Source organism: Oncorhynchus mykiss, chromosome 8, assembly GCF_013265735.2.
Source record: "Oncorhynchus mykiss isolate Arlee chromosome 8, USDA_OmykA_1.1, whole genome shotgun sequence".
In the NCBI taxonomy this organism is placed as follows: domain Eukaryota; kingdom Metazoa; phylum Chordata; class Actinopteri; order Salmoniformes; family Salmonidae; genus Oncorhynchus; species Oncorhynchus mykiss.
Genome location: NC_048572.1, coordinates 23,593,264 through 23,606,708, shown reverse-complemented (window position 1 = coordinate 23,606,708; position 13,445 = coordinate 23,593,264). Strand labels below are relative to the sequence as shown.

The window sequence follows — 13,445 nt, the reverse complement described above, 5'->3', positions numbered from 1 at the left end:
AGGGCAACACAGCAGGGTCCAGCCAGGCTAAAATAAGTGTTGTGTGTTGTTGTGATCTGATCGGAGGCGTGGTGAACTGGGAGATGCATGAATAGATAGATGTCAGTGAGATGGGAGAGGCCAGAAATAACTCTGGAGGGAGGCCTGGAGGGAGGCCCAGTAGAGGTTATGAAGATGACTCATGAGTGCCGTGACACTAGGGATAAGGGTCATGAAGCCTGCCACACTGCAGCACAGTAGACACAGCTGAAGAGGGCAGTAAACAGAGGGAATGGCCCAAACACAAATAAAACACACAGGATCAAGGTTTGCCAGTAGTCACCTTGAATGCTGAGCATCTGGCCCAGTTTGAGTGCGGCTCCGCGGACCTTGCACAGCGTCCTGACGATCCGCTCTGCGTTAGCCTCTGATAGGAACGGACTGGAGTCCAGAACGGCCTTCTTGTCAGCTGAGGGGAGAAATAACAGTCAGCTCTATGCTAAACTCCAAGGTTGGAGTAGAACATGTAGTTGTAGTGATTATTCTGGTGAGAGGCAAACTAATGTTGAATCTCATGGGTTTTGTGGATATAGTGCAGGTCTGGCTTAAGGGAGATAATGCTTTCATAAATAGCATCTAACGGCAACACTATTTACTCAAACCAGTGGTGATTCCTGACTGAGGAGAAGGCCTAATGCGGTGAGAGAAGTGTCACTTCCACACTATTGATAATCTCTCAGGACATGGTAGAGAACACCAGCGCTCTTCCTGACACCCTGTCCAGAGCACCCCATTCCCATCTATCAGAGAGGCAACTAAAACGTGTTTACTAGAAGACTGCCGAGACGGGAATTGTGAATGTAAGTACAGTTTGTTTCGTCCATATTCTGTTATTGTATCAGCTTGTACGATATAACATATTCACTATAGAAAACTGGGCATTTTCATAAACCAACGGACTTGATTAAAAGCAGGCTAAAAAAGATCTCTTCCCATCGTAAGCAGTGTTTTGTGTAGCAGAACCAGTCTGTCTGGTTTGAAGCCCCCAGATGCCCTCAAGCAGGGAGAGAGAGGCACGCCTGCCAGGCAGCCCAGGTGGAGTGAGGGGGAGAATGTGTGTCAGTGGGCCACACTGTGACATCAACAGCAGGAGCAGTGCGTATTAAGGCTTTATGAGCAGAAGGAGATTTTAAAAAAGGACTAACTTCAGGCACACTGCTGCTACTCTGTCTGCTGCTACTCCGTTTCCCCCCCAGAGCGCTCTTCATTAGCAGAACTTTAGAGAGCAGTGCACTGGATAAAGAGTAGACTAAAGTCTAGACTAATGTTTTTTCTTATGCGCTCTGATGACAAACTATACTCCACCACTACATACTCGCTCTGTATTGTGCAGAAATGGTGCTCATTATAGAATGAATGTGTGCTTGAATACCATCTATGACTTATCAAGTTTGACTCATCAATCGTGACGATTTCTGATTAATCCAAGGAGTTAAGGTTGATCTCAATTTAAAGCCCTAGATTCAATGTACTGTATCTCTTCCTGGGTTTTAAAGGAGACAATGAGCACAGTTACACGCACACAATAATTTGACTATTGTTGATAGTCAGACTAATATAATAGTATGTTTAAAACGTTTACATGCTTTGCAAGAAGAACGATTTCCCCAATAATCCTCTTTACATGGACACATCTGAAATCAGGCTACCTGACAAGACTTTTGATAAATGCAGAAAATTGCCAAATCATGTGATTTTTTTTGGGGCGAAGCCTATTTGATTTGGAGTTTGGACATATAAAGTTTGCATGGGGAAAACTATTGATGCGTACTTTTAGTTTTTCCAAACTAATTTCACTCGCGCAAAAGAGGGAGGCAGGCGCTACCGGTGCTGACACATGCCCAGATCAAATACACCACTGGAACACCCATTAAGTGGTTTACATGTCCCAATAATTCAAAAGAAAACCAGGTGTTGTAATCGGCGTATGCTTACTTCGTTTATGACCTCACGCCGATTAGGATAAGCAGAGTGAGGTGTTTCTATGACTATTACATTAGCCTGCCTACCGCCATAATAAGTTTAATATCAAATTATTAGTGTGCATGTAAATACACTCAATGAGTACATTTATACGCACAGTAATAATTCAATAGTAAAACAGAGTATGGCGGTAGGCAGACTATGTAATAGTCACAGAAACACCTTACTCTGCTGATCTTAAAATCGGCAGAAGGTCAAAATTGAAGTAAGCATACGCCTATTTAAAACACCTGGTATTCTGAGCAATCTATCAAATGATTAGGACATGTAAACACCCTAGTCGGCGTTTCAGCGGTGGATTTGATCTGGGCATGTGCCAGCACCAGCAAGCCTCCCTCTAGCGTGAGGAGTTCAGAACAACAGAATGTACGTGTTTTAGAAGTCGTTTTCACACACACACATTGAAATCAGAATCAAACATTGCTTCCCAAAAATAAAATGGTCGCTGTGGTAGAACGTTTATTTTGATTGGTGATTTTCTGCCTTTATCATAGTACCATCAGGTAGCCCGATTTCACATGTAAAAAAAGGATTATTAGGGAAATCATTCTTCTTGCAAAGCATTATCTTAATCTGATTATTCACAATAAAATTGCATTATTGTGTGCATGTAACCGTACTAATTGGCTCTGTGAATGGCTCTATAATGTCCATCTCCCCTGCACTAGATTAGACTGCTAAACCACCTCCACTTATTTTTTGTAATCGCGAAGACCACACTCATCAACTGAGCCCAACTACAGTAGAGTCTAAGAACTATAGCCTAGTGTGTTCAACTACAATGAACTATGATAGGAATTATTATGCCTCTGCATATCTGTATAGGTGACATATGTCCAATGCATGCAAATGAAATAGGTGACAATGTAATTCTTAGATGAATTAAATCACGTCAGACATGTCAAAGGGGCATTGCCTGCATGTTACTGCTGGGTAAGTGTCTAGTACGTGAGTGTGCATGCTTGTACACGTAATGTGAAACATAAGCCTGTTTCCAGTTACCATAGAAATCAGTTTATGTTAAACAGTTACCGTTTTCCTCACTTGGCCTCATACTCTTCTTGGCTACCTCAGCCAGCGCTCCAAAGCCCAGCCCTACAGCAAGACCTGTAGACACAACCCACAGTGTTAACAATCACACAACAATCCATCCTGAGATAACATGATGTTAAGATCTGGGTCATTCAGTAGGGTACAATGTACGGAACGTTCAGATAGAAATATTTTGTGTAGAACAGACATGGTTCTCTGTCATGTAGCGTAAGGAATCATATCAGCTTTATATACGTGTCCAATCAAAAATGCTTCTTTTGACAGATGGGGAAAATCATGTTAAATGTGCATTCCGAAAGTATTCAGACCACTTCTCTTTTTATTCTAAAATGGAATAAATACACATTTTTGCACATTTAAAATGAAAAACAGTAATACCTTATTTACATAAGTATTCAGACGCTTTGCTATGAAACTCGAAATTGAGCTGAGGTGCATCCTGCTTCCATTGATCATCCTTGAGATGTATCTACAACTTGGGAGTCCACCTGTGGTAAATTCAATTGATTGGACAGGATTTGTAAAGGCACGCACCTGTCTATAGAAGGTCGCACAGTTGACAGTAAATGTCAGAGCAAAAACCAAGCCATGAGGTCGAAGGAATTGTCCGTAGAGAAAAGTACAGAGAGAGATCCTTGATGAAAACCTGCTCCAGGGTGCTCAGGAACTCAGACTGGCTCACCTTCCAACAGGACAACGACCCTAAGCACACAGCCAAGACAACGCAGGAGTGGCTTCAGGACAAGTCTCTGAATGTCCTTTCGTGGCCCAGCCAGAACCAGGAATTGAACCCGATCTAACATCTTTGGAGAGACCTGAAAATAGTCGTGCAGCGACTACCCATCCAACCTGACAGAGCTTGAGAGGATCTGCACAAAAGAATGGGAGAAACTCCCCAAATACAGGAGTGCCAAGTTTGTAGAGTCATACTCAAGAAGACTAGAGGCTGTAATCTCTGCCAAGGTGCTTCAACAAAGAACTGAGTAAAAGTGTCTAAATATTTAGGTAAATGTGATATTTCATTTTTAATACATTTGCAAAAATGTCTAAAAACCTGTTTTTGCTTTGTCATTATGGGGTATTGTGTGTAGATTGGATGAGGGGGGAAAAAATGTTGAACTCATCTTCTCAAACCCGAAGGACATAAAACAATACAGGAAAGACGGATATCGATTTTGAGACATGGAATTAATTCCAATTCTGTATCTGTGAAATGTCAATGGAACACTGAGCGTATACCAAGCTTTTAACATGTAATACAACTCGTTTCATGCCAATCTTGCGACCTGCGGAAACAACTTTGAAGACGACGACCACAAAATGCACAATCCTCAAAAGCTGTCACGAGAAACCTGCACTGCTATGTTATTATTGGATGTATTAGGTTAATTAGGTTATGAAATCTGACTTTTAGGATATAATGTTAATGATATGTTAGAGAAAGACCCCACTGAATGATTCAGAACATTTACAATCATATGTCTTGATAAAATGTATTTAATAACATAAGGAAGTGAAATTTCATCACCAAAGCGCATTTTCTGCCACTCTGGGCAGAGTGGGTAGACACCTAACTATACGTTGTTTCTAGGGTCAGTTTGTTATATCTGGAGTACTTCTCCTGTCCTATTCGGTGTCCTGTGTGAATTTAAGTGTGCTCTCTCTAATTCTCTCTTTCTCTCTCTCGGAGGACCTGAGCCCTTGGACCATGCCTCAGGACTACCTGACATGATGACTCCTTGCTGTCCCCAGTCCACCTGGCCGTGCTGCTGCTCCAGTTTCAACTGTTCTGCCTTATTATTATTCGACCATGCTGGTCATTTATGAACATTTGAACATCTTGGCCATGTTCTGTTATAATCTCCACCCGGCACAGCCAGAAGAGGACTGGCTACCCCACATAGCCTGGCTCCTCTCTAGGTTTCTTCCTAGGTTTTGGCCTTTCTAGAGAGTAGAGATATAGAGATATAACTCCACCGTGAAGTAATACTCTCCATAAGAAATCACAGTGCACAAACCAGCTGAGGACTCCCCTGAAATGCTGTTAAGTTAAATGTGGTGGACGAGCGTGCACCATTTGAACCAGTGACCTTTGATAGATATCCAAAACAAGTCCCGTCTTGTCCCCTTCAGCCAGCCGTACCTGTGCTCCCAAATACCAGTGTGTAGTGTGTAATCTTGTCAATGATTGAGTAGCACATCCTACACTGGAGAGATCCCTCAGGGTTGTTGACAGGACACAATTGATAGTGTGCGTGTGTGTGTATATGTATATATATATATATATATATATATATATATATATATATATATATATATATACACACACACACACTAATCAAATCTGTCTTCAGAAATGTATTCTCTGAAATTTGTTCAGCAACCGATTTCTTCACAAAAGTTACGTTGTCCTCTAAATAAATCGAAGCAACACATTCAGGAAGCTTCACCATGATATCTTGTTTACACCCATAGACCCCCTCAGGATTGCTCCTTTCTTGAAAACTGCATCCAATCATAGCTCAACTTCCTGAGCAGTAGCTGACTAAGTCCTTCTGTCAGTCAAGTTAAAGAATCCTGCAGAAGTTCAAAGGGGTGACACTGAGTTGTGCCATCAGCTCCTGACACTGTCATACCTCAAAGCTGCAGGCTCACCCTGATCACCTTACAGAAATAGATCACCCTGATAAACCTTACAGAAATAGAGAGTTTTGTTTATGGTGAAAAATAGATGGCTTGTTTAGGACATGACAACAACAGCGGGGCCTGGGGGTTCATAAAAAGACAACTGGTCAGACAACTTCTGAACATCCTGCTAACTTCAGCGGTAAGACTACAATCTCTCCATGGAAGCATCCATGTGTGGTGTTTCCTGAAGCATCATGAGTACATGTCAAAGGGAACTGAAACTCAGAGAGTATGGTGTTAATTTATGTATCCATAATCCAACCCACAATAACAACCAGGAGAGAACAGAACAGGAAACCTGCATGGCTTGGTGTTCTCTCACATTGGTACACCGACCAACAGACATCAGGAACTGGATAGCCTGTCAGCAACTCTATCTCAACGGGTGACCAGTTGATGGTCAGTCCTCAGGGGACAGTATAGCACTTTTCCCCTGGAGGAGCGGGCCCTGGGCTAAGTTGCCAGCCTACCAGGTATCCCCCTGAGCCATGATGGGGAGGGAGAGCAGACCAATAAGGCTCCAGAGTGCTGGACTGACAGGTGTCCGTCTATCGAGACCCACATCACTCAAATGCCCCCAAACCCGGCAACTGTGATTTCCAGCTGAATGATGGAGTGATCCGTCAGCAAATCCCTCTCCGAGACCCGCCCCGCCCCCCCAACCACCCATGATGCTTGTGGTAATGCAGTGCCCTGACAGAGAGAGAATGCTGGAGCTGGCTCTGTAATGTATACAGAAGGTGCCAGGGCCATGTATGGACCGAGAGTAAACAGGTGCACCTAAGTGGCTTTCCTCTCGCTTGTGTATCGGCTCGCTGCGTGGATCTGATAACCTCCCAAACAGCCACAAAATGTGCAGCATGCTGGCAGAGAGATGGATGACCCAGGCTGGGGCAGGCCAGAGCCGGCTGTCAGTCCAGATCCCAGAGATCAGCTGTACCCAGACCAGGATATCAGCTATAGATGCTGCTCACATTAATCCCGCTACCTCCCTTTATCATAACATGAGCTCTGACTCATCCAGCCTCTGCTCCCTACATCTGTAGTGCTCTGTCCTCCTGTTCAGTCACAGACCAAGGTGATGTGGTGGGACGCTCAGATATCATAGTGCTTACATGACAGACAGCTCGTTGCATCCCATCTACAGCTGTAGTAGATGGAATACTGTACACACACACAGCATATATTTATACTCCGGACTCCAACATTGCTCATCCTAATATTTCTATATTTCTTCATCCCATTCTTTGACTTTTGAATTTGTGTGTATTATTGTGTACTGTTAGATATTACTGCACTGTTGGAGCTAGGAAAACAATAATTGTGCTACATCCGCAATACCATCTGCTAAATGTGTGTGTGACCAATACAATTTGATCTTCTCAACACCATATCAATACATCCTATCCATCTACAGGTAGCCAAATAAAACGGCCTTTGATGACATAAAACACTGCTAAAACTATGAAAATAAATATCATTCACACTGAGAAAAAACAGGAGCTTAGAATTCTGGAAAGAAACAATACAAACTATCCACCCTCTTGGGTCACCGCATTCAAATCTCCCTGTCCCTCTGCCTTCTTGGAGAGCTCTCATCATCGACCATCCCCCCTTAACAACGTAAGAGGGTTCAAAAATACATGCTCTAATTGTAAATATTGACACTGGTTACAGCAATGATGGTCACTAAACGTTTCTAGGTACCAGAGAAGGTTTGGCATGTGTTGATCAGTTTTACAATACTTTTCCTTTAATGTGACGTTTGGATGAAATGAAAAGGGGGATAAAAGGTGAGCTCAAGCAAGAAACAAAGATGAAATAAAGCACTATTTCTGTCACTATGCTGATGTCACCAAATCAATATTCCCAAGTTACGAGGATCAAGTTCTTATCACTCACAGCAATGTAGTCAACAGCAACATGTTACTGATCCAATAAAATGTTCAGTACCTTCCCCTCCTGAAAATAACAACATAATACACTTGACATTTGTAAGAGCACAGTAGAAACCAAAATAATGTGTAGCCTTACCTCCAAAATTGGCCAGTCTCCCTAACCGTGTCACGGGTACCTTTCTCTCTCGTGCCCTCTCACTGAGCTAAAACAGAGACAGAACAACACAATGGTAGACAAGATACACACTCAGCACATCTCGGAGTCACAGGTAACAGTGAGATGAGGTGTAGATGTACCATTTGTTTGTGTGGTTTCTCGTTCCTCTTGGCCTCCCTGGCCTTCTCCATGTCCTCGGCCGTGAGGCCCCCAACCCCCGAGCGGTCCTGGTGATAGGAGCGGTAGACGCTATAGGATCGGTAGGAACGGATCTGTCCTGAGAACTGGCTGCTGGGGTCCTTGTAGCCATCAAAGAGCTTGGATTTTACTGAGACCTGGCCATTGTATGTCCCGCTGGTCGCTCCGTCTGCGCTCTCTGTCCTCTCCGATGAGAAGCCCCCCTCATCCCGGAACCCTGACCCCACGTGTTCCCCACTGTCCATGTTGCTTCCTTCTGCTCCAGAGAAGTCATACTTGCTGTCCATGTCTGCTGGGAAGTCATCAGACACACTCTGCTGCTGCTGCCCACCAAACTCCTTAAACAGATACACAGAAGTGAAAGGGGTCAATGAGGAGCTTGGTGTGGTTTCACTGGTATGGATAGGGCCAGAGATTTTCTTGACCGGGAAAAACTCAGCCCAAGATATTTTCAGGTCATCTGATAAAATTTGAAATAAATAAATGTATAAATCTGACCTCAAGTCAAACTGTATTTACATCCCAGCATGCTTTGCTTTGTGGGGGCTTAGTTCTCCATTGTACTATTCCGATCAAATAACTCAGCCATGATAATATTCCAAAACTCTATGAATCAACCTTTTGTTGCGCTTACTCTAAATTAGACTAGGCACAAAGGAAGGATAGGAAGCTATTTGACACTGAAGCTCTGTCATCCATTTTACATCTGGCTACTGGAGGTATTGTCTGACAATGAAAAATACAGAATCTTTGTAACAATCACGGTTGTCCACTACCCCTGCTGTGCCCACCTGCATCTTCTGCATGGCTACTCCCATGCTCTGGGCCATGGCCTGGGCTCCTCCATTACGCAGGGTGTTGGCCTGAGTCTCCATGATGGCCTGGCTCAGCTTGGTCAAGCCACGCATCACCAACATCATGTCGCCTGCCATGATGGTCTCCCTCACACCTAGAACAGAGATGTGGAAAGACTACATGAAAAGGGGTTACATAAAGTCGACAGTATGTACATACATGCAACAGTCTGAGTGAGGCTAGATGGACTGAAAGTAGTCGTGCTGAAAGTCTTCTTGTAGAATCTAAGACAAACCTTCATAACAGTAAATGTCAATTCAATAGTGAATATAACAGCGGGACAAAGGGAAATGACATTAATCATACTGGTGGAATGAAAATCGTGTACGGTCACCAATGGCCTATCGGAGGACGTGAAAGTCACACCACTACAGGCCATTGGCGGAGGTTTAAGTCTCACATGCTAATAGCCAGCTACCAGGTCAGCACTGCTGTCAGTCAACAACTAGAGGGGGCCTGGTCGGGCAGGCAGCAAAACACAGCTGTTATCAACGCTCATCACAGCCAAGACAACCTCGCAAAGGTTAAACATGTTTTCACTCAAGGGAACAAACATTTAGGTAACGACTTCCAACGCCAGGGCTACACCGGGAACAATAGGTGTTACGTTACAACAAACATGAGCCTGTTTCAGCTTTACAGTAAGATTATCTGGAGGGAAACAAGAAGGCTTCGCATGGAAAGTACCCTTGCCTGGCTCTTAGTGCCGGACCATATTATTCATTATTTTGAGTTATATTGTAGAGTCATATCCGCAAGTATCTTCCAGCAGTGAGTGAAATAGAGAAAGGCCATTGAAAAGTGTAATATCTGCCCTTAAAGGTCAGACGCTGCAATATATCTCAATATAATTTCTGGGTAACAATTAAGCTGTGATTGAAAATCAAATAAAATGATGGTTGGTTGACACAGCAGAAATAAGTATTCAATGTTTATGTATTCTTATTGGTTGGTTGAAGTTACATACAGTGCATTCGGAAAGTATTCAGCCCTTTTCACTTTTTCCATATTTATAGCCTTATTTTAAAATGGATTAAAAAATAATAACAAATCCCCAATCTACAATACCCCATAATGACAAAGGAAAAACAGGGTGATAAACATTTTTGCAAATGTACATAAATAAAATAAAAAAAAAACTGAAATAGCTTATTTATATAAGTATTCAGACCCTTTGCTATGAAGCTCGAAAGAGCTCAGGTGCATCCTGTTTCCATTGATCATCCTTGAGATGTTTCTACAACTTGATTGGCGTCCACTTGTGGTAAATTCAATTGATTGGACATGATTTGGAAAGGTACACACCTGTCTGTATAAGGTCCCACAGTTGACCGTGCATGTCAATGCAAAAACCAAGCCATGAGGTCGAAGGAATTTTCCATAGCGCTCAGAGACAGGATTGTGTTGAGGCACAGATCTGGGGAAGGGTACCAACATTTCTTTGCAGTATTGAAGGTACAAGAACACAGTGGCCTCAATCATTCTTAAATGGAAGAAGTTTTGAACCACCAAGACTCTCTAGAGCTGGCAGCGCGATCAAACTGAGCCACTAAGAGAGAAGGGCCTTGGTCAGGGACAATACCAAGAACCCAATGGTCACACTGACAAGCGCTCCAGAGTTCCTCTGTGGAGATGGGAGAACCTTCCAGAAGGACAACCATCTCTGCAGCACTCCACCAATCAGGCTTTTATGGTAGAGCGGCCAGACGGAAGCCACTCCTCAGTAAAAATCACGACCAAAAGGGCACCTAAAGGACTCTCATACCATGAGAAATAAGATTCTCTGGTCTGATTAAAACAAGCTTGAAGTATTTGGCCTGAATTCCAAGCTTCATGTCTGGAGGAAACCAGTCACTGCTCATCACCTAGCCAATACCATCCCTACAGTGAAGCATGGTGGTGGCAGCATCATGCTGTGGGGATGTTTTTCAGCAGCAGGGACTGGGAGACTAGTCATGATCGAGGGAAAGATGAACGGCGCAAAGTACAGAGAGAGCCTTGATGAAAACCTTTTCCAAAGCACTCAGGATCTCAGACTGGTTCACCTTCCAACAGGACAACGACCCTAAGCACACAGCCAAGACAACGCAGGAGTGGCTTCGGGACAAGTCTCTGAATGTCCTTGAGTGGCCCAGCCAGAGCCCGGACTTGAACCTGACCTGAAAATAACTGTGCAGCGACGCTTCCCATCCAACCTGACAGAGCTTGAGGGGATCTGCAGAGAAGAAATGGGAGAAACTCCCATAATACAGGTGTGCCAAGCTGTGTAAAGGGTTTGAATAATTATGTAATTGTAATATTTCAGTTAATTTTTTATACATTTACAAACATTTCTAAAAAGCAGTTTTTGCTTTTCCATTATGTAGGTAGTGTGTGTAGACTGCTCAGGAAAACAAAACAATTTAGTCAATTTTAGAATAAGGCTGTAACGTAACAAAATGTGAAAAAAGTGAAGGGGTCTGGATACTTTCCGAATGCACTGTATCATTAACATATTATGCAATTGCTCATGCTTTCTGATTGGCAGAGATCTTGAATGTAAACTCTCCCCAGTCTGATTTTGACATGCAAGCTAGGTCACGCTCCGAAATACTGTTCACTACTTTCATATTTAAAATGTGTACGAGTTCACTATCTACATGTCCTGATGTGCGCGCGCCTCATGGGTCTTCCGGTCAGCCGGCTGTGACACAGCCTAGGATCCAACCCGGGGCTATAGTGCCCCTTATGCACAGCGATGCAGTGCCTTAGATCACTGTGCCACTCGGGAGTCCTGCACATTAACATGCTTCATTGTGTCTGTCGTCAGGTACTTATTACATTTATTGTATTTAGTACTATTTTTGTCATTGTTATGATGTTTGACTTCAAAATTCTCAGTCTGATATTGACATGCAAGCGACGACTCACGAATGTACAGCCATCAACAGACGGTTGTCCTGCACATTTAATGTGGTTCCTTGTGTCTATCGTCAGAGTAAACTACCAATCAACTGGGCTCACTGGCCGGACAGTCCTTTCTTTAAAAACACAATGCAAGAGGTACGAAGTACGATAAGATTTGCTACATTAGCAAAGAGAAATTTCTCAAGAAATAATTTTGCTAGGACTGTCTGGTTGTTGTTGTTTTTTAGCAAATTTATTAAAAATGAAAAACAGAAATCTCATTTACACACACACACAATTAAATTGGTGGCTGACTAAATACTTTTTTGCCCCACTGTATAAAAAAATGTAAATCATTATTTAACTTTGACATTATGGGGTATTGTGTGTAGGCCAGTGACAAAAAAACATTTTAATTTAAGAAAATGTTCAATTCTGGTTGTAAGACAAAGAAAATGAAGAAACGGTAAAGTGGTGTGAATACTTTCTAAAGGCACTGTATACAATTTCATTTCCAGGACGCCCTCACTCCGAGATTTTAAATCTGGAAACAAGGTCACCACCATAACTTGGCCTCATTCATTTGGCAACAGAGTATCTACTGCACACTAGCCAGACAGACTTCCCCTGTACTCAAAATCACACAAACCACCCATTAGAGGTCGACCGATCATGATTTTTCAACGCTGATACCGATTATTGGAGGACCAAAAAAAGATAGATTATTATTTTTATTTATTTATTTTTTAAAATCAGGTGATTTTTATATATACAGTTGAAGTCGGATGTTCACATACACTTAGATTGGAGTCATTAAAACTAGTTTTTAAACCACTCCACAAATGTCTTGTTAACAATCTATAGGTTTTGGTAAGTCGGTTAGGACATCTACTTTGTGCATGACTAAGTAATTTTTCCAACAATTGTTTAGAGACAGATTATTTCACTGGATCAGAAGTTTACATACATTAAGTTGACTGCGCCATTAAACAGCTTGGAAAATTCCAGAAAATTGTGTGACTTCAGGCTAATTTTCATCATTTATCAGAAGTTTGAGTCAATTGGAGGTGTACCTGTGGATGTATTTCAAGGCCTATCTTCAAATTCAGTGCATCTTTGCTTGACATCATGGTAAAATCTAAAGAAATCAGCCAAGACCTCAGAAAAAAAACTGTCGACCTCCACAAGTCTGGATCATCCTTGGGAGCAATTTCCAAACGCCTGAAGGTACCGCGTTCATCTGTACAAACAATAGTACGCAAGTATAAACACCATGGGACCACGCTGCAGTCATACCACTCAGGAAGGAGATGCGTTCTGTCTCCTAGAGAAAAACATACTTTTGTGTGAAAAGTGCAAATCAATTCCAGAACAACAGCAAAGGACTTTGTGAAGATGCTGGAGGAAACAGATACAAAAGTATCTATATCCACAGTAAAACGAGTCCTATATCGACATAACCTGAAAGGCCGCTCAGCAAGTAAGAAGCCACTGCTCCAAAACCGCCATAATTAAAAAAAAAAGCCAGACTACAGTTTGCAACTGCACATGGTTACATTGTACTTTTTGGAGAAATGTCCTCTAGTCTGATGAAACAAAAATATAACTGTTTGTCCATAATGACCATCGTTATGGAGGAAAAAGGGGGAGGCTTGCAAGCCGAATAACACCATCCCAACCGTGAAGCA

At 42.6% G+C, this 13,445-nt stretch overlaps 1 protein-coding gene across 4 annotated transcripts in view; it reads right to left on the bottom strand.

The window, feature by feature from the left end:
* Window positions 1-13,445, bottom strand: part of LOC110529642 (atypical kinase COQ8A, mitochondrial) — a 29,185-nt gene that overhangs the window by 8,196 nt on the left and 7,544 nt on the right. For 2 of the 4 annotated variants that reach the window (XM_036985060.1, XM_036985062.1), the window contains exons 2-6: window positions 8,808-8,965; window positions 7,959-8,354; window positions 7,798-7,864; window positions 3,055-3,129; window positions 323-448 (exon numbers count right to left, since the gene is read on the bottom strand). In XM_036985060.1, the coding sequence (XP_036840955.1) occupies window positions 323-448; window positions 3,055-3,129; window positions 7,798-7,864; window positions 7,959-8,354; window positions 8,808-8,948 (805 nt within the window). In that variant the 5' untranslated portion in view covers window positions 8,949-8,965. Of the gene's footprint in view, window positions 1-322; window positions 449-3,054; window positions 3,130-7,797; window positions 7,865-7,958; window positions 8,355-8,807; window positions 8,988-13,445 lie in introns of all 4 variants that reach the window. The other 2 variants (XM_036985063.1, XM_036985061.1) reach the window with 2 other exon arrangements.